The sequence below is a fragment of the Suncus etruscus genome, chromosome 1 (assembly GCF_024139225.1).
Source record: "Suncus etruscus isolate mSunEtr1 chromosome 1, mSunEtr1.pri.cur, whole genome shotgun sequence".
In the NCBI taxonomy this organism is placed as follows: Eukaryota; Metazoa; Chordata; class Mammalia; order Eulipotyphla; family Soricidae; genus Suncus; species Suncus etruscus.
The window spans coordinates 82701316-82722842 of NC_064848.1; the positions used below are offsets into that span (position 1 = coordinate 82701316).

The window sequence follows — 21527 nt, forward strand, 5'->3', positions numbered from 1 at the left end:
ACTTCTCCTTCCCTCCCCACCTTTTTATCAAAGAAATTTGCCACTTTTATTGTCTTCAAAACTCTCCTTAGTACTCCAAGAGGTAGTTGTGTACTAAACACCTAAATACTTCTCAGTACCACTTAATCAATTTAGCTTATATCATTTTTATTATTTATAATTTTTGGGCCACACCCAGCTTGCACAGGGATTACTTCTTTCTCAGCATTCAGGGATCATAGCTAGTGGGCTTAGTGTCCATTGGGATGTCAGGATCAAAACCAGGTCAGTCTTGTGCAAGGTAAGTGCCTTATCCACTATATTAGATCTCTGACTTTCATTTTTATATTTAAATTTCTTTAGTATTTGAAAAACTGTTTTCCTCTGATGTAAGGTTTTAAGTAAAATTATCTATTTACCTACCTAACCACATACATACATAAGCTAAAAAGCAGTTTTATGGCTGTAAATTCCTGAAATGTTTCTTGTCCCTAAAGTTTTGTATGATATATTAAAATCAGAATGCTAATTTACTTGATTAAAGTATTATTTGGTGAGGTCTTCATTTCATTCAACTTTTTTCATTTTACTCTGTTCCCTCTACCTGGTTCTCTTCTGTGGAGTATCATTTGATAAACGTGTAAATTATTTTCTATTTTTCTGTGTGTGTGTGTGGGGGTACACACAACAGTACTCAGGGCTTACACCTGACTATACTCAGGGATCACATTTGGCATTATTTGGAGAACCATATGTGGTGCTGAAGATCAAAATAGGCAAGTGCCCTACCATTGTAATATTGCTCAAGACTTGGATCTTATGGGATTTTCTTTGTATGTGCTTATTCTTTGATCTTGCTGCTTGTAATAGTCTGTCACTGAATTTGATCTTTTGTTATTTTTGATAACAATGTTTCTTAGATTTTTTTAATTTAATTTCAACCTATTGTTTTGAACATTTCAGGCTTATTGAACCTGGGTGCTTGTACTCCTCAACTCTGGGGAAATATACGTACATACATACATACATACACACATATATGCATATGTATTTGGATTTTGGGTGACATCTGGTAGTGCTCAGGGTTTGCTCCTGGCTCTACATTAAAGAATCCCTCCTGGCTCAGGGGATCATATAGCATACCAGCTGAATGCAAGATGAACGCTACCTACTATTCTATTTCTCTGGCCCTGCTCTGGGAAAATTTTATCTATGACTTCCTTGGACTACTAGTTCTTCATTGAATTCTCCTTCCTGTTTCTCAGGGATTTCAATGATTCTTAATAGACTTTCTTCCATCTTTTGTTGGTTTCTAGAGACTTTCTACATGCTCATCATGAAGCCTGCTAGTACTTTCCTAAGATCTTGTAACTCTGCTGTTGAAATTCTCCAGAGATTTTTTTAATTACATTTTTTTGTTTGCTTTTTTTGGCTCATGCCTGAATGTCAGGGGTTACTCCTGGCTCTCCACTAACATATCACTCTTTTTGTGTGTGTGTGATTTTTGAGCCACGCCCGGTGATGCTCAGGGGTTACTCCTGACTATGCGCTCAGAAATCACTCCTGTCTTAGGGAATCATATGGGATGCTAGGGAATCAACTATGGTTTGTCCTGGATCAGTCACGTGCAAGGCAAACACCCTCTCTCTACACCATTGCTCCGGCCCCTAAAATATCACTCTTGATAAGCATATAAGTTTAAGCATTATACTTGCTTACACGTGGCATTTGTCTTTTTTTGAACTACACTATATGATAAATATCACAAAAGATTTATTGATACGATATTATTTCTGTCTTCATGAAGGGAGTAGGGCATTACTTGCTAATTGTTGGTATCAGAACAATGGTAGAGGCACAATTATTGGTCAGGGGGAAAGATAATGGGAATCTACCTGCAGAATGGAGAAGGAATCATGTTTAGCAATACATATCAAAAAGACTAAGTTAATAAAAATACTTTGTGTTAGAAAGAAAAATTAGAAAAAATCCAGGTTGGACTGTTTGGAACAATTTATAAATTTTCAATGCTGAGGGTGGAACAATAATAGAAATCAGAGGCAAGACTATCCCTTTCACGTCTGTCATGTGTACACTTTACTTTCTGTGACTCCACCCCGGATTTACGTGTTCCTACTTGCAAGACCCGCCCATTCCTGGGCGGGGTCTTGGGAAGGTTAGATAAGGCCTTTGACCGAAGGGATTAAGGATTTTGCCAGCATGGAGAGGTAACAGGAGGAGACATAGCAGGTAAAGCTAAGATGCAGGGCAAGCTAAGGATAGCATGTGTAAATGGTTAAGACAGACCACACATGTGGTGGATAGGGCATGAATAAAGCTGATAACTTCCTGAAGCCTGTCTGAGTGAGTCTGATTCCCGCCCCTCTCATGAACCTTCAGACCCACCGGCTGAAGGCGGTTGCAGAGCCACATGGCCTGAGATGGCAGAGAATGGTCCCTCCATGTGTCTACCACCATCCAAGACCATCCTAAGGGCTATAACTCTATACTTTCTGGTTGTCTTTGTACTAGATTTTCAAATTTTAGGAATTGCATTAAAACTTAAATTTAGGACAGATAAAGAATCGGTAGGATCACTTTGGCAAGAACAGAGAAAGAAGAGAAGAACAGAGAAAGGAGATAAAGTGCTATGCATAATATCCTCTCTTAACAGTATTGTAAACCACAGTGCCTAAAAGGGAAAAAGTGGGGGAAAAGAGAGACAGAAAGTAACTGTCATAGAAACAGGCTGGGATTGGGGGAAAGGGAGAGGATTTGGGGACATTGGTGATGAGAAATAAACATTGTTGAAGGAGTGGGTGTTGAAAGATTCTTTTTTGTTTGTTTTGTTTTTGGGCCACACCCGGTGATGCTCAGGGGTCACTCCTGGCTATGTGCTCAGAAGTCGCTCCTGGCTTGGGGGGGCCATATGGGATGCCGGGGGATCAAACCGCGGTCTGTCCTAGGCTGGCGCTGGCAAGGCAGACACCTAACTTCTAGCGCCACCACGCAGGCCCCGAAATATTCTATGAAACTCAACCATAAACAACTTTTAAACTATCTGATTAATTTTATAATTAAAAAAAGACCTAAAGTATACCATAAAGCAGAAATATCTTGCATCTAGTTAGCTTTACATTAGGGATAGTTTTGTGTTTTTTTTTTGTTGTTGTTGTTGTTGTTGGTTGTTTTAGAAAGTGTTTGTAGACTGGAAATCCAAGAATTCAGCTAAATCAGATGATAAAGACTGGTCCTACTTCTTGGATTAGTAAGGATGATTGAATGTGAACTTTAAGTTTACACTAGGACTTGCAAAATATTGTACCATAACATACATACAGTCACAAATACAAATGAGTAAGTGTGACTTCTTACTGATTATTTGTCCAATTTACGGGGATTATAAATGTTTGATTATCTTGGCAGTCTATGCAGTGAGGAGTGAATCAGAGCTTGGTACCTTTTTAGTGTTTGACTTTATTTGGGCAATTTAGTATCTGCTATACCCTATTTTTGCATTTTTTCACAATATTTTCTCGTGAAAACCTGAATATAAGTTTCTGTGTTTTATTTTTTTGAGGGGGGGGTCTATTCAAAGTTTAGGTGCAGCAAGTTTAGCAGTGGTTTAAGATCACAAAATTTTTGGGCAAGGATATAATAGTTTTATGATTTGTGTGAGTATGTCCAGGTAAGAGAATCTATGATAAAAATTGTTCTCCTTTTCAGTTTTAATACATATCAGTATGACATACTTACAGAGTAAAGTTTTTCAGTAGTTGTTTATTCAGATTAATCTACTGTTAGATCACTGGCACTGTTGAGTAGATAGAATCTTGGAGTGAGATACAATAGAGCTCACTCTGTTTTTTTTTTTTTGTTTTTTGTTTTGTTTTGTTTTGTTTTGTTTTGTTTTGTTTTTGGGTCACACCTGGTGACTCTCAGGGGTTACTCCTGGCTCTGAGCCCAGAAATCACTCCTGGCTTGCTTGGGAGACCATATGGGACGCTGGGGATCTATCCAAGGTCCATCCTACATCAGCTGCGTGCAAGGCAAACACCCCACCACTGTGCCACCAATCTGGCCCCTCTCTGTGTTTTATAAGAGTTTGGGCGGATAGAAGTTTAAAACAAAGTCAACAGCATCTGAGATCTCAAATAGCAGAAAGCACTGCTGAGAACTGGAATTCAATGAAAGTGACACAGGGAAAGGACATGTGCAAAGGCCTCAAGATGACAATGCACAGATTCAGAAAACTGAAGCTATTCATCAAGAAGTCTTCTCTATGTTGCAATTATGACTTATGGAACATTTTGGGCTGTTCTTTAAACATAGCCTGGAGTTCTTTGGTGGAACTCTTACAAAAACCAAGACTGCTTTGTAATTAAACACTTTCTTTTGCAAACATCAGAAACAGGTTGTAATAATGAACTACCAGGGTTATGGAGATTACTTGGAATTGTTGAACATGCCTGTCATATTCTAGCTAAGCCTTATTTTCCAGAAGATTTGCTGTGAATAACTGCTCTGAAACTAGCCTTAGAGTTGAAGTCTTGTAGGCTTAGCTTCTCTGGCCCTCAGATTTCCTAAGCATAAAGAGAGATATATGCAGAAGTGACTGAGATGAGGTGGGAGGTGCTGAGCTAAGGATCAGGCCCCAGCAGTTAGTCATTGGTAAATGTTAATTATTTACTTAACTTTTAATTCCCACAATTTTATGAGACAATATAGAAGAAAACAACATTTAAATTACAAAGTAGGAAGCAGGTTATAAGATGTACACCAAAGTATGAAAATATATCCCCTTTATACATTTCATAAGTTCTCAATAAAGGATCCAGATTCTTTTGAAGAATATTGCATAACTAAGAAATGCATACAAGAGTTGGTGCTTTTTTTGTGGCTTTCACCTTAATTCTTTCAGGTTTTTCTAGTTTGTCAGTTTGAATTCTTTATTACTCTTGCTGATTGGATATATTTAATTTATAGAAAGTTTAAACTAGCTTGAGCACTCTTCTGGGAAAGTAGCAAAAAAAAAATCGAGTGGACATCATGAAAGGAGGCATCTGAATGATTCAGAAGGGCTAGGATCAGGCATGTAATTAGGCATGTTAGGACTTAGAAGGGTGGAGCAAATGCAAGAAAAGAAGGCTTCTATGAGGAGTAGGTGTGATCCATAGTCTGTCATGCAGTTCTTACAGCTACCTGAGAAGCTCAGATCAATGTGTGCTTGTATGAATTGCTTCATTTTCTTCACAAAATTTAACAGTTCGGAAATATTTCAGTAAGGATCCTTTAAGTGATTATTCCTGCTAGAGGAAGATAGAATTGTTTTACCAGATACAGACAGGTGTCCCTTATGATAGGTTACCAGCATTTAATTATTTCCCAAACTGTCCATTTCTTTGAGGTTCTACCTCAATCTATACTGTGAGTCTAAGTTACCTTTATAAGGTAATTGTGTGTGTGTGTGTGTGTGTGTGTGTGTGTTTGTGTGTGTAAAATGAGGGGCTGATGTTGCTGTTAGTGCCTTAAAATTAAAGTTGGGAGAAATAAATAAATCACAAATAAAATAAATAAGTCACAAAATAAAGAAATCACAAATAATTAGGCTTAATCACATAAAAATGTTGATTGTTATTGATTGTTAAAGGAGGTATAAGAATGCAATTTTGATGTAACTGGGCTGGTCATTTTGAGATATTATAAATTTATGTCTCTTATGCTCGCCTGGAGCATAAAGCACAAAATAAACTATAAAAATAATTTCAATAATGAATTTGTTATGTGCCTTAATTTGATCTCTACTATTTTACTCTTGTATATATAAATTGCTCAGAATATACCGACATTTTCTCATGGTAACTTTTTATTTTTACATTAGAATAACAATACCCTTGATATGAATTATTGTCTTAAGATACTTGAAGCAGTGTTTAGACAAAACTATATGAAGGCAAGTTTTTAAATCAGGTTAGATTAGGAAAGGGAGAAAGATGATAGTCACATTAGTGTGTGGCTTTTTCTCCAGTGGAATTAAAAATTCAGCTACTTATATAAAAGTTTATTTAGTGTATGAAAAATAAAGTGAAATAAATCAGAAGTAAAGGGAAACAAAAATATCTTATGAAAGATAACAAATCTTTGGCAAATCTCTATGCATTTTATATAGGAATTGACTAAGCAATTTTGAGTTCTCTATAAATACATTTTATATTGTTTCCTACTGACCCACATGCCATAATGATTTCTCAGGTTAATAAAAATCCTTTAAAATGCAATAGTTAATGGAATCACAATATCTAATTTTATAAATATACCATGAATTACACAATAAATTCCAGAATTTTAGTTATTTAAGCTGTTGCTAACTTTCAATAATCTGAAAAATACTGTGATAATTATCACTGTTTAAAAATACATTGTCTCGGAATCAAGTTTATATTTTTATGAGATTAATTCCTAGACATAGAATTATTAAAGTAAAAGATATATGTGCACATTCTTTCCTTGTAAGTAGTTTTAAGACTTCTGCTGCCAATTGCTTTGAAGAAAGGTTGTACTCATTCTCATTTTTCCAGAAATTCAAGAAAATGATTTTCTATAATATCCAACTGCATATTATTAAGACACACTTTCATTAACTCAAACTTTGCCCATAAGACTTTTAGCACTTTTTTTTTTTTTGGTTTGTTTTTTGGGTAATATCCAGTGCTGTTTAGGGGTTACTCTTGGCTTTGTGCTCAGAATTTGTGCTGGGAATTATATCTGGGTTAGCTGTATTTAAAGCAAGATTTTTACTCACTATACAATTATTTTAATCTTTATTTAAACACCCCGATTACAAACATTACTGTAGTTGAGTGTTAGTCCAAAAAGAACACCCCCCTTCACCAGTGCAACATTCCCACCAGCAATGCACCCCATATCCCTCCACCCACAACCCCTGCCTGTATTCAAGACAGGCAGTCTACTTTTATCTCATTAATATTTTCATGGTACTTGTTAGTGTTCTAACAGCACTCACCCTTTTTTATTTTCTTATTTTTTATATGCCTTATTTTCAAAAGTTATTTTTTTGGCCAGAAATATAATAATGGTCACAGAATAATGTTCAAGGTAAATGGAAAGAGTCATCTTGCCTTTATTTCTGATTTTAAAGGAAGGCATTTAATGGTTACATTATTATTATTATTATTATTATTATTATTATTATTATTATTATTACTATTACTATTATTATTGTTTTTGGGCTACACTCGGTGACGCTCAGGGGTTACTCCTGGCTATGCACTCAGAAATCGTTTCTGGCCTGGGAAACCATATGGGATGTTGGGGATCTAATGCCCTACTGCTGTGCTATTGTACCGAGCCCTTAATGATTCCTTTTAAGAGTGGTTATAGTTGGGTTGAAATAGAAAAGATTTGTATACTGAACAAGCACCTTTGTCTTTAATTTTTTAATTAAAAAATTCACTATGACTATACTGAGTACCAAAGAACTTAAAAAATAATAAAATTCATAGGTAAGGCACTTGCTTTGCATATGGCTGACCTGGGTTTGATCACCAGAGCCTTACGTGATCACCTAAACCAACCAGGAATGACTGACAAGTGCACAGCAAGAAGCCTTGAGTACAGTTGTATAGCCCTAAAACAAATAAAAATACATGCTTTAACTACTTTTAGTATTATTATTCTATGACTCACCTTTTTAAAAAAATGTATTTAGAGCTTCACATCACTCATCACTTGTGATTTGAGTGCAAATTCCACCTAGTATAGCCACTTTGAGACTCAGCATTGTTTTATTAAATATTGAAACATTTTCTTGGAACAATCCCTGGCTTAAATGCCATCTTTCTATTCCCAAGATTTCAAGCTTTATTTGATAGTTTTATAAAGTACAATGATTTATAGTTTGAAAGTTCATAGGCTATAAATTAAGTAAAAGATTCATTTACTGTAAGTAGCCAAGATTAATCTAGAGCACAAGTATTGAAAGAAAGAAGGAGCCTGGGAAAGCTAAGGGCAGTCAAAATCCTTTTTCTCATTCTGTTTTTTTCAGTATTATAAATTTTGTATTCTATATAGAAAAATTTTCTCAAAGGTTGAAGATGTGTTGATTGCTGATTTTCCTATTGAAAACAAAATCTAGTATTTATTTGTATGTTTCAAAAGTCTGGGGAGGTCTTTATCCTGGTAGAAGTGTAGAGCTAGAGTCAGGAGAAGCAGGGAGGACCTAAAAGCAGCCCATTTGTTGTTGTTGTTGTTGTTGTTGGGTCCAGCAGCATAGTTTTGAAGAAACTTTTCCCATTTGCCTTTCTCTTCCCTTTCTCTTCTTCCTATTTCTGTCTACTTTCTCCCACAGTAGTGAGTTGTGGGATCATGACCTAGGAACACATCCTGTTTATCTTTCACTTCTTGCATTTCTTATACAAAGAGGGGCATGTTATTTTGTGTTAATCATTATTATACTTCCCTTCACCCTAATTCATTCAAATGATGCTTATATCCTTCCAAGTGTTGAAAGAGGATTCATGAGGCCACCCTCAGCACTAGAGCAGTATTCTTTGAGGAGAGTAATAGGTCCAATAGTGAGTGTACAATTAAATAAAAGGATATTTTCTTCTTACACATGCTGCAAAGAAGATAACTTGAATGAAAGGGTTTCCTCCATCATTTCTTTGTACATCCCATGAGATTCTCTACTGTGCCATAAATAAAAAAATAATCACAACCTTTTCCATTGTATCCTGGTTGCCTCACAAAACGCTACTTGCCAGCAATATATTATTTAGTAGCAAAATATACTTTAATTGAAAAATCATTTTAATTGAATAAAAATGTGTACCAGAAGTTTTTCTCAACAGAGAGCAGAGTATGTACATTTCATTGAGTTGAGCAGCATCTATTTAATATTTTTATATAGAAAATACAGGCATACTTAAAATGGAAATGTGAGAAAGTATGTCACAAAGGATAACAAATATAACACAAAATATAAAAGAACACCCCAAATAACAAATTTAATAAACAAAATAAGACCCAGCACCATGTTGGAATTTCTCTGTGTATGTTCCAGGATGCCCAGGACTACCAGGAAGAGATGATCTTGCTTTTAGGAGAGTTGATGTGTTGTAAATTGGTCAAAACCCAGTTCTCCTTTTCCTGAAACAATAACAAAAACAAACAAGCCAAAATCAGCTGAAAAGAACAGTTTTGGGGGATGAGGTATTAAAATGAAATTGATGTTCTAGGCACCTGGAGATGACCTGTGACACATATAAATAGGGACCATTCCTTGAGAGAACTTACAGGTACTAATTTATGAAAATATTTGGCTATTAGCAGATTTGAGTTTTAGTCTTTGTCACTGGTTTCCTGTCTGGTAGTGCTCTCATCTATTAAATGAGTGGGTTGTACTTCTTGGATCTGGATGTCTTATAGAACATTAATATAGTCAAAGGCTTTGTTTGAATGGCATTTGTGAGGATCAATTTTCAGAATATGCATATGGAGATCTTTTAATGACTGACCTCTCTAGGAGTAATGGTTCATCTTATTTATCAGAAAGGTCACAGGTTGAGAGATTTAATGGATTTCACAAATGCTGAGAAATGATATCACTTGCCGACAGTATTTACTGAGCAGCAATTTTGTGCTTGTACGAGTAAAATGATACAACCACTTAAAGGCACTGAATCTCATAGAAGAGGAGGAAGTAAAACAATTATTTATAAACATATATCTTTTTGACTTTTCAGAAAAGCTTCCTCTGCCTACAATTTCAGGGAATTATTCTCCTTTATTTCTTCTGAGAATTTTCCAGCTTCCTCTATCAGTAAAGGTTTTGACAAATAATGCTTCATACTAGTATAGCAAAAGTCAACCAACTGAATGATTAATGTGGGCCCTTATTCAATATACCTGTACAAATGTGTTGGGGCTCAATTAGTTTCATTGGCACAAGACTTTCTTTTTTAAAATTAAGTTTGCATTGAAATAGTTTTGTAAGTTGACCTTGACTCTCCAAAATGAAGTAAAAAAATAAAAATATAGGCATAATTTTCAGTTCATTTAATTTCCCACTAAAAAGTAAATATGCATTTTAATGATTTATATAAGATAGAATTAAACAACTATAAATTTAGTGACACTATGATGCATATTAAAAATTTTACTAAAAGTAAGCTGATAACATTCAAACATTGCATTATTTGTGAGGACAATGTTTTAATATTGAAGTGATTTTCTTGATGGTATGTTCTATATGTCTGGCATATACTCATATTTTTAAAAGTTTAAATCTTGCCAGAAAAATAAAGCTGTAGGCAATGTGCTGACTTCACACAATATTACAAAGTTTTAGTAATCAAGCAGTATGGTATAAGTACAAAACCATACACAGATCAATGGGACAAAATAGGTTTCCCAGAAATAAACTCATGCTTATAGAATATCCTATTTTATCTGTGGGGAATATATTCCATCAGTGGATGACTGAAACAGTGTCTCAAACTAAAGCCTATACAAACAATATATTTTCCTATACAGACATACCTACAACAAATTCTATAGTGAAGTATACAACAAAGAATACAAACAAATATATACAAGGTATACAAAATGTATACAACAAAATATACAGATATACATACCTACAACAAAACAAATTTATAAGGGGCAATTAACTATAATATTTGTAATATAGAACAAGTGTAATTACAATGAAAGATATGTGCCTGTGGTCTCTCTCAAATGTTGCATTATTTCTGAGCCATGGTTGACTGTGTATAAATGAAATAGCAAATGAGAAGTGATTATCAAGTATAGTTAATTTCTAATAAAGAAGAAAAATATACATATGGGAAAAATGATAGTCTTTTCAATAAATAATTCTGAAGAAACTGGACAGTTATGTGTAAAAGAATAGAGCCAGACCAAACCTCTTGTATTAGACAAAATTTAGCTCAACATGGGTATAGATTTGAAATCGTAAAGCTCAAACCACAGAACTTTTAGAGGAGAAACTAGGTTTCCTTCAAACCAATTTTGACAATGATATTTTGGAAATAAATAAAAATTAGGGAAATAAATAAAAATTAGACAAGTGAATTCTATCAAAATAAAACGCTTCTGCACAGCAAGTGGAAGCAATGAAATCAAAAGGCTATCCACAGAATAGAAAATATATTTTAAATTATTTTTCTCATACATTAATATCCAAAATTTATAAACAATTTATACAAATAATAGCCCCCAAATAATTGAAGAAAAGGCCAAGATACTGAAGGCCAAAAACAAATTAAAATATGGTTAGAGGATCTGAGCAGATGTTTTTTCTTTTTTTTTTTTTTTTTTTGGTTTTTGGGCCACACCCTGTGATGCTCAGGGGTTACTCCTGGCTATGCGCTCAGAAGTTGCTCCTGGCTTCTTGGGGGACCATATGGGACGCCGGGGGATCGAACCGCGGTCCGTCCTAGGCTAGCGCAGGCAAGGCAGGCACCTTACCTCCAGCGCCACCGCCCGGCCCCGCGCAGCAGATGTTTTTTCATAGAAGACATATGGTCAACATCACATGAAAAGTTCTTTTGCTCATTAGCACCAGGAAATTAAAATAAAAGCCATAATTATGCAGGATTCACATTGTATTTGTTAAGACAGTTGCTGTGAAAAAGTAAGAGATAGTAATTGTTGGCACAGGTCTGGAGAAAAGGGGGTCTTTGTATACTGTTGATAAGAATATAACTTGGTACAGCTACAATGGATAACACTACAGAAGTTTCTAACAACTTAAGAGTCTAGAAAGATAGTTTAATGAGACAGTTTAATGTGCTTTACATGCAGGAGACTCATATTTGATCTCTGGTACCATATGGTCCCCTGAAAACCACTGGGATCAATCCCCAAGCGTATATTTGAAAGTAGATCCCACCAGTACTACTGGGTGCCTCTTAAAACTACTTCCAAGTTAAAATAGAACTGTCATATGATCCCCAAATTACTTTTTGATATTTATTCAAATAAAATGGTAATACACTTATAAAATATATATATCTATGTTCAATGCAACATTATTTATTTGCTGTCTATTTATTTTTTGGTACTAGGGGCCATATCTTGTAGTGCTTGGAGGTTATTTCTTGCTCTGTGCTCAGGAATGACTACTGGTATAGGTCAAGGGACCACATATAGTGCCAAGGATTCAAACTAGGATCATGGCCAATGTAGCCACCTGCAAAACAAGTGTCTTGTCTTCTGTACAGTTTTTTTGACCCTCAATGGAACATACAACCATCAAGTTACAGGAGCAACCTAAAAGGCCATGGATAGATGAATATATTTAAAAGCTGTGGTATATATATACATATATATACATATATATACAATGTAGTATATATGTATACACACAATGAAATATCTTTCTTGGTTATAAACAGAATTTATTCTGGGATGAGTGTACATAGAGGGAAATGTATTGAGTGAAATTAGAATGAGCTAGAGTAACAAATACTGCAAGATATTTTTGTTTATTTTTATATTTTATATATATTTATATTTATATAAATATATTTTATATTTATATTTTATATTTATTTACACGTGAAACCTTAAACCAAATAGAAAAACACAGAATCAAACTTATAAATGTAGAAAAAGCTAGTGTTACCCAAAATTATCAAAAGAGCACAGATTTCCTGTTATAACATTCAACTAATTCCTAAGGATGTACACATACACATTATGATACACATTATGATTATAGTCATACACATTATGATTATAGTCAATAATACTGAGTTGCATATTTTAAAGTTGTGAAGAGACTTAATCTTAAATTTTCTCACGATATATATTCCAAATATATACAGTGAATGTCACTTAGAGCTACTGTGATAATTTCACCATCTACAAATATCAAATCATTATGTTACATAGCTGAAATGAATATCATGTGGTATGCCAATTATATCTGATTAAATAAATAAACCTGAATTATTTTAAAGCTCTTTCTCTTTGTCCTATTTTCATGATACTCTCTTTTTTATTATTTTCTGATGGATTGACAACTTACTATTTTACATAAAATTTTTTAGTCAAGTGAATAATAAAATAGACTAAAATTTAAAATGAAACTTAAATTCAAACATTTATAATAAATTTTTGCTTTTTTCTGTAAGAAGAAATGCAAGTGAGCATCAATAGAATATATTTGTTTTATATACTTGAAAACAAAGGAGGATGCAGTCATCTATTTAAGAAGGTATTTAATCCATTAATCATGTCTAATAAGTCATCCCTTGGATAGAAAAATATGGAACACTTCACAAATGTGTATGTCATACTTGGGCAGGGGCCATACTATGTATTTATCTCAATTTTAGTTTATGTGCTGCCAAGATGAGAACAGATGATCTATTTATTTGCTTTGTTTTCTGTTTTATGGCCACTCAAGTGGTACTCAAATGGTCCAGGGGTGCCCACCCAGTGATTCTTGCCTTAACTTGCTGGTGAATTAGTGCTAGAACCTGAAGACTTGGTGTTGCTTAACCCTTATGGTGCTGGGGATTACCTACACCCTGGCAGTGTTTGGGGGCCTGAGTGCGTCTGTGACACAGAATACATGGGGCATCAAACCTAGTTTGGCCACTTGTGCCCTAAGTGCTGAGCTATCTCCTAATCTTCCATGCTTTACTTTTGAGATGTTATTGTGTTGTCAATCTTTAACAAATATTTCTTTGAATTAGTTTTAGTTCAGATACAGAGACTGTATTTTAAAATGAATACTTTTAGATTAAAAATGCTTAGACTAAGACTAAAGGTATATTTTTGAGCTTTAAATAATGTAGATGTTTAACTCTGTAATCACCATCTTGAATGTCTTACCTGGAACAGTCATGTCCTGTCCAAGCTGAGAGGCAATGGCATCGATTTGGTCTCACACATTTTCCACCATTTAAGCAGGGAGACTGGCACACAGCTAGGATAAAAATTCATGCGTTAATTTAATTAGTATTTAAACACTAATAAATTAGTACTGATACATTTATTAGATGTCCTAGAAGACAAGTGGGTTAAGATTTGCTTATGGTGGTGTCAGAGAGATAGGGCATTTGTCCTGCACACAGATGACCAGGTTTTATTCACAGCATCCCATCTGGTCCCCTGAACACAGCCAGGAGTACAGAGGTAGAAGTAACACAAAAGCATTGTTGGTTGTGTCCCCCAAACAAAGATTTGTCCCTGCTCATATGCAAGGCAAGTGACTAACCATGGTACTATACCTCCAGCCCCACAAATAATAATTTTTTCATATTTAATTTCACCTACATAATAAAGCCCTTTCTGGTAACTTCAAGTTTACTGAGTTTACTCTTTTTTATCTTCTCAGTTGTACAATCAATTTAACATATATATTATTATGAACTATATACTTTATCTGCTCAATTATATTGTAAATCTCTTGAAGTTACTGCTGGCTTTTGATGGAGTCATTAGATTAGATATCAACTCTTAAGGCAATGACTCAGGTACATGGATTATTTAAAATAAGAGGTGATTGAAAAAGCCTTTTGTGTTTGCCAGGAAACATATTTCATGGCTATTTATCAGCTTTCATTGAAATTACAGAATGGGATTAGAGTTAAAAATAATAATAAATAAAGCTATGAGTGACTGCATAAGGTTTAATGTATAAACACCTTTTTCTTAAATATATATTCTCATAACCAAATTCATCTACATAAACATGCTTAAAAAACTAAAGATACTGGGGCCAGGGAGACAGCATGGTGATAGGGCATTTGCCTTACATGTAGAAGGATGGTGGTTTGAATCCCGGCATCCGATATGGTCTCCCAAGCCTGCCAGGAGCATAGAGCCAGGAGTAACCTCTGAGCGCTGCCGGGTGTTACACAGAAACCAAAAGCAAAAACAAAACACTAAAGATGCTAAAAACTGATTTAGACTTAGAAACAGCAAATGTAAAAGAAAAAGAACTCCACATAGGAATTTTCCTCAAAATTCTGTTTGGGAAAAGGTGGAAACAAACATTCTGTTTCACAGCATAAAAAGGTTGGAATTCATAAAATGAAAGGAACTTTACTTGATGAGATAAATAAATGTCTCTTTAATCACTCATTCAACAAACATAGAAAAAATATTTGATGAATGTAAGTAATAGGCACTTGTAAGAACCAGGTGGGAAGAAAAGGAATAATAATGTCCTTAGCTCTCTAGAAGAATTGCATATGGGTTGGCCCAGAGAAAACACATATTTGCAATATAATAAAAATGAAATTATGAAACAAAGCAGGATTAAATATAGCAAAGTCATTAACTCAATATTCTAAAATTAGTTTTTCTTTGATTCTACTTTTTTTTTTCCTTTTCTTTCTTTCTTTTTTTTTTTTTTCGGGCCATACCCGTTTGATTACCGGGATTACTCCTGGTTAAGCGCTCAGACATTGCCCCTGGCTTGGGGGGACCATATGGGACGCCGGGGGATCGAACCGCGGTCCTTCCTTGGCTAGTGCTTGCAAGGCAGACACCTTACCTCTAGCGCCATCTTGGCAGCCCTTGATTCTACTTTTTAATATTAAAATTGTCTCCTTTTTAGGAGTACAATAATTTAGGGGAGTCTGATTACACTAACAATTTAGTCATTATTTTTAATTTATTATCTGAAAACTTAACAATCTTCTGCTTCCTTAAGTCATGTATCTTCTTTCCCTCATGTTTTTTTTAATTATAACTTACATCTATATGTAAAATAATCGAGAATTTTTTAATCTAGATGTATCTTCTGGGAACCTAAAATATCATCTGATACTGATCAGATCTCCTACTCCTGTATGCTTCAGTATGTCCATACTTACTCTTTATCCTGAGTGTCTAATTTCTTTCTTCCAATTTCTCTTCAGAAGTAAATGAAGCAACTGCCTACTGATTCAGGGGTCAAAATGGAAATCTACGTCTTTACTCTAAAGTAGTCAATATTACATCTATTACCAAGTGGCATTTACTTACCACCATAACTTTTCTCAAATATAACTTTTTGAGTTATTGTTGTTTCCCTATTTATTACCACTTGCCAATTCTGCTTTGATTACTTTTGAACAAGTGTTCTTATTATAAATGTTGCTTTCTGCCATTTTTCATATTGTTTCCCAAATCACTTTTTCCTTTTGGGGTGGGGGCTGGGGAACATACCTGGTGGTGCTTATGATCATGCTTGGAGGAACCCATTCAGTAACAGGGATCAAATCACCAGGTTGGCCATATGCAAGACAAGTCTCTTAATTCTTGTACTATTTCTTTAGCCTCCAAATAAATTTTTTTCTAAAGAAAAATTGATCATCCCATTTTCCCATTTAAAACCATTTAGGGATTGTATTACTAAAAATATACTACAGCATCTTGACTTCGACTTACAATATCTTTCCTTATCTGGTTTTGCCCATCTTCAACTACACCCATTATTTCTCCTCTGACTTCCACCAACTGTTGTAGACTTTTATCTGTTTGTGAAGAATGAGCTTTTTGTGATTCTATTACTCTTCTACTGATTCTACATTTATGGAACACTTCCTGAAAGTCTGCTCTTGGTTAGTTTATTCACCTTCACTGAGTACCATCAGGAGGAACCCCTGAGTACAGAACTGGGATGAGAATAGCCTTTGAGCATGGCTAAGACTGGCTAAAACAAAAACAAAAACAAACAAACTTAAAAAGGGAATAGCAAAAGGCCCAAAGCAACATCATCTGAGAACTGGCCTACAGAACTGAGTTTATAGCATGGTTGTATGTAAAATGTGATGGGGGAAGATTTGAAGGAAGGGACACTGAGACAGTGGTGGAAGGAAACAGGCATTCTGGTTGTTGTAATGTTAGATGCATGAAGACCTATCATTGATAGTATTGCTAATCACAGTGATGAAAATGCATTAAACTATAAAAAAAACTACCTTATTCAACTCATTGATTTCTTGAAAATTTACTGAGAAACCTGTTGTATATAGGCATATTGCTAGAAAGTGTGGATAGAGAGAGATCTCAAAGGAATATTCCTGTCCTCAAGGAACATTCTCTAGTAGAGAGTGGGGAGATCATTGTAGAGTACTTGGATATGAATGCATAGTAGGAAAAAGCTATATTTGAGATAGGCAAACATTGCTTATGGGCCCATCTAATTTTGTCACTAATGAATAAGTCAAAGTTTTTCCCTCTTTCACATCAAGTGAAAGAGGCCTCCCTCTTGCCCAATAATTCTATGAGATTACAAATTCAGCTTCATAAAGAGGAAGCAAATACTATTCTGAACTTCTACATGGTGTTTATCAACGTTCTGTAAAATAGAACAGTTGCTTGCCTGAGGCTCAGGATCCTGAGTTGCCCTTAATATATTCATATAGTGTCTACATCACCATGCAAGGGACTATCTTGGAGAGTGTTTGAAAGGCTCAGCACTTTGTGATGTCTGAGTGATGCTTCTTACTATACTTGAGGACTTCAACTAAGTTACCAAGGAAACAAACCCTACAAGGAGACTTACCTGTATGACAGCGGGTTCCTGTCCAGCCAGCTGTGCATTCACACTGATAAGGGGCCACACAACGACCACTGTTCAGACATGGGAGAATACATATTGCTGGAAAAGAGATAAAAAGGGATTTGCCAAAATACACATTCTCATGTTGACGTGTGCAAAAACCATTTTTTAGGTAGAGCAGAGACCCATGAGATAATCCTTCCTTATGCATTCTTTTTATGTATCAGCTTCGCTGAAAAAATACAATCAGCTAAGTGGTGAGTCTGGACCCTTAGCCAGAGGTCACATATCTAATGCCAAATGCATTCATTCCGTGAGGCTATGCTAATCAAAGCTAAGTGCCTTGTGTTCTCTTTAGAAAACATATTGAATATTCTCCACTTAGAGATGCTTCAAAAATCCATTACAAATGATATAAAATGTTCTAAGAGGGTTTGGCTGCTTGGAGGCTCTTCTTGCTTGGAACCAAATATGAGTTGGAGTCAGGGTAGGCTCTCCTGTGGGCTAGGGATGGTAACATTTTAATGGTGATAGAACACCTAACCATTTATTGCCTTAGAATGAACTGAGGGTTGATAATGACCAAATCAGATCTCCTCTTTACTCTCAATGGCAATCACTCCTCCTAGGAAAATTACTGAATTCCTTAAAGAGGTCTATTCTGATTAGTCAGATTGGGAGTGTCTATTGCTTTGCTTCTCAAAGAATGATTCTCAGATCAGCAGCATTGTTATGACCTAGGATTTGGCTAGAAATGTAGAACCTAGATTCCAATAAGATACACTGAACTGAGATCTTCATTTGAACATTTCTAGATTGTGTTCATGTATATAAAAGCTTAGGAAGCCTTGCTTAATGCAGGAAGTCAGGCATATGCTCAGCAAGGTAAGTCTACTAATGCAGGCCTGTTGTAGGGTATTTTTGTTTGTTTTGTTTGTTTTGGGGCAACACTCGGTGACACTCAGGGGTTACTCCTGGCTATGTGCTCAGAAATCTCTCCTGGCTTGGGGGACCATATGGGACACGGGGATGATCGAACTGTGGTCTGTCTTAGGTTAGCACATGCAAGGCAAGCACCCTTCAGCTTGCGCATCCAGCCCCTATTTTGGGGTTTCTGAGCCTTTCAACACTTACATTATAGCAGGTCAATAATAGGAGTCTTAAGAAGAAAAGGATTGATTGGGCTTCTGAGGGAAGATATGCAATGTTTCTTTTTTATCAGTGTGATATTACTTGCTCTGACAAGTTGTTAATAGTTCAGTCTAAGTGTGTTTCCATCACATGCTTTACTTTCAGATTAGTTAAAATACTTGCAACTAATTATTTTTTAAATACTTTTTTGGGGGGTGGTGAAGTGGCGCTAGAGGTAAGGTGTCTGTCTTGCAAGCGCTAGCCAAGGAAGGACCGTGGTCCGATATCCTGGCGTCCCATATGGTCCCCCGGAGCCAGGGGCAATTTCTGAGCGCTTAGCCAGGAGTAACCCCTGAGCATCAAATGGGTGTGGCCCGAAAAACCAAAAATAAAATACTTTTTTTGTTTTGTTTTTTTGTTTTGGGGCTACACCTAGTGGCACTCAGGAGTTACTCCAGGCTCTGCACTCAGAAATCGCTCCTGGCAGGCACGGGGAACCATATGGAATGCTGGGATTTGATCCACCATTGGTCCTGGGTCTGCTGCTTGCAAGACAAATGCCCTACCGCTGTGCTATCTTCCTGGCCCTTAAATACTTTTTTTGTTTGTTTGTTTGTTATGTAATGTCTGGCAATGCTCAGGGATTACTCTTGGTTCTGTACTCTGGGATCACACCAGGTAGTGCTCAGGGGACCATATCTGGTGCCAAAGAGAACCTAGTTTGGCTACCAGCAAGGTATGTGCTTTGCCAGCTGGTTTTTCCTCCAACCTTTTAATTTCTGGAGCACACCTAGTAAAAGCTCAGGCTTTTACTCCTGGTCTGTCTCCATGGATTACACTCAGCAGTGTTCAAGGTTCATTCCTGGTGGTCTTGTAGGATCATATATAGTGCAGAGGATAGAAATGATGTAAGATACGGGGCTGGAGCAGTGGCACAGTGGTAGGGCATTTGCCTTGGACGCGGCTGACCTAGGACAGACAATGGTTCGATCCCCTTCATCCCATATAGTCCTCCAAGCCAGGATCAATTTCTGAGCACATAGCCAGGAGTAACCCCTGAGCATCACCAGGTGTGGCCCAAAAGCAAACCCCCCCCCAAAATGGGGTAAGATTCACATAAAGTAAGTACTTTATCCCTTGTGGTATCTCTCCAGCTAAAAATCTCTTATGAAATAGATGACTTCTAGAAAAAGCTGATATACGTAGAAAATGGCTATATATGTAGAAAATCACTTACTGACTCTGAATGTTTTATATACATTAATATATACAACATCCCAATGAACTTTGAAATAATTTTATTCACATAAATTTATCCACATACACCTGTATATGGATATATATGTGCATACCCACCTGTATGTGGGCATACATACACACACACACATATATATATATATATATATATATATATATATACAGCTATAGGTAGATATTGAAACAAAGTTCATTCCAAAAAACTTAAATCTACATAGTAAGAAGTTAAAAATTCAAATATATTGTTAAGAGGATCAAAATTCTGTCTATATTAGATTTATCAAGCATTGTGTAGCTATGGGTGCCAACTTTCTCTATAATTTTTATTGGAATGAGCTTTTTTTCTTTCTTTTTTTTTTACTTTGAGGTTACTGTTTTTATTGAACAAGTAATTAGTAGGCTGCAAACACACAGTATTATACCAACTAGGGCAATGAGTGGCATAAAACACCATTGGATCAAGATAAAAAAGGATGGCTGTAAAGCCTTCCACTACAAGATTCTGCCAAAGAAGAGTACTGAAAAATCTGTGTTAGGAAGCATTGGACAGACAACTTTGGATGTATCTTGACAACTATCTTTTCAAGGGCTCTAATATGTTGGATCTTTTGATTGACTCTATGTATTCTGTCTGGCTTGTGACAAAAGATGAAAGCAAATGAATTCCTGCTACTAGTCCCCTGCATTACCAGTTTACAGAAAAGTTGCCAGGACTCAGAGCAAGTTTTGTTGACACAGCAGAAAAGAGAGAAGAAGGGGCCAGAGCCATGGCACAGAGCGGTAAGGCATCTGCCTTGCTAGCACTAGACTAGGAAGGACCATGGTTTGATCCCCCAGTGTCCCCTATTGTCCCCTAAGCAGGGAGTGATTTCTGAGTACATAGCGCAGAATAACCCCTGAGCATCACCGAGTGTGGACCCCCCCCACCATAAAAAAAGATAAGAGAGAAGAAGAGACTTACGTTCTTCACAGAGGCGCCCCATCCAGCCCTCTGGACAGGAACAGGCATTTGGGCGTTGGCAGATGCCTCCATTCTGGCAGGGGAAGCGGCAGACAGCTGGAAAAGCAACAATATTCATCATAAAACAGGAGAATGTTCATAAGAAAATAGGGTTTCTCACTTACATTTCAGTATTTCCTTGACCCAGAAACAAAATTGAACCTCAAGATGAAAATTCAATATATGGAGTAGTGTGGCATGTAAGTATACTATTATTGCACTTTTAATAATTTCTGGAAGACATATTATCCCAGGTAATTATTGTATCCTGACAGGAAGTGCCCCCTTTCTTTCTTTTTTTATAAATAAATTTTATTTAAACACTTTGATTACAAACATGATTGTGGTTGGGGTTCAGTCATGTAATGAACACCCCCCCCCATCACCAGTGCAACATTCCCATCACCAATGTCCCAAATCTCCTTCTTCCCCACCCACCCCCGCCTATACTCTAGACAGGCTTTCTACTTCCCTCATTCATTCACATTGTTATGATAGTTTCAATGTAGTTATTTCTCTAACTAAACTCATTACTCTTTGTGGTGAGGTTCATGAAGTGGGCTGTAATGTACAGCCCTCCTCTCTTTTGTCTCTGAAAATTATTGCAAG

At 36.0% G+C, this 21527-nt stretch overlaps 1 protein-coding gene and 1 pseudogene across 1 annotated transcript in view; both read right to left on the reverse strand.

Moving 5' to 3' along the window:
- Positions 1 to 9125: 9125 nt before the first annotated feature.
- The window catches only part of SVEP1 (sushi, von Willebrand factor type A, EGF and pentraxin domain containing 1), a 249330-nt gene continuing 236928 nt past the window's right edge, over positions 9126 to 21527 (reverse strand). Inside the window, 4 exon segments of the mRNA XM_049784433.1 lie at positions 9126 to 9147; positions 13867 to 13960; positions 17534 to 17629; positions 20880 to 20975. Of these exon segments, the coding sequence (XP_049640390.1) occupies positions 9126 to 9147; positions 13867 to 13960; positions 17534 to 17629; positions 20880 to 20975 (308 nt within the window).
- Positions 13289 to 13388, reverse strand: LOC126029850 (uncharacterized; annotated as a pseudogene).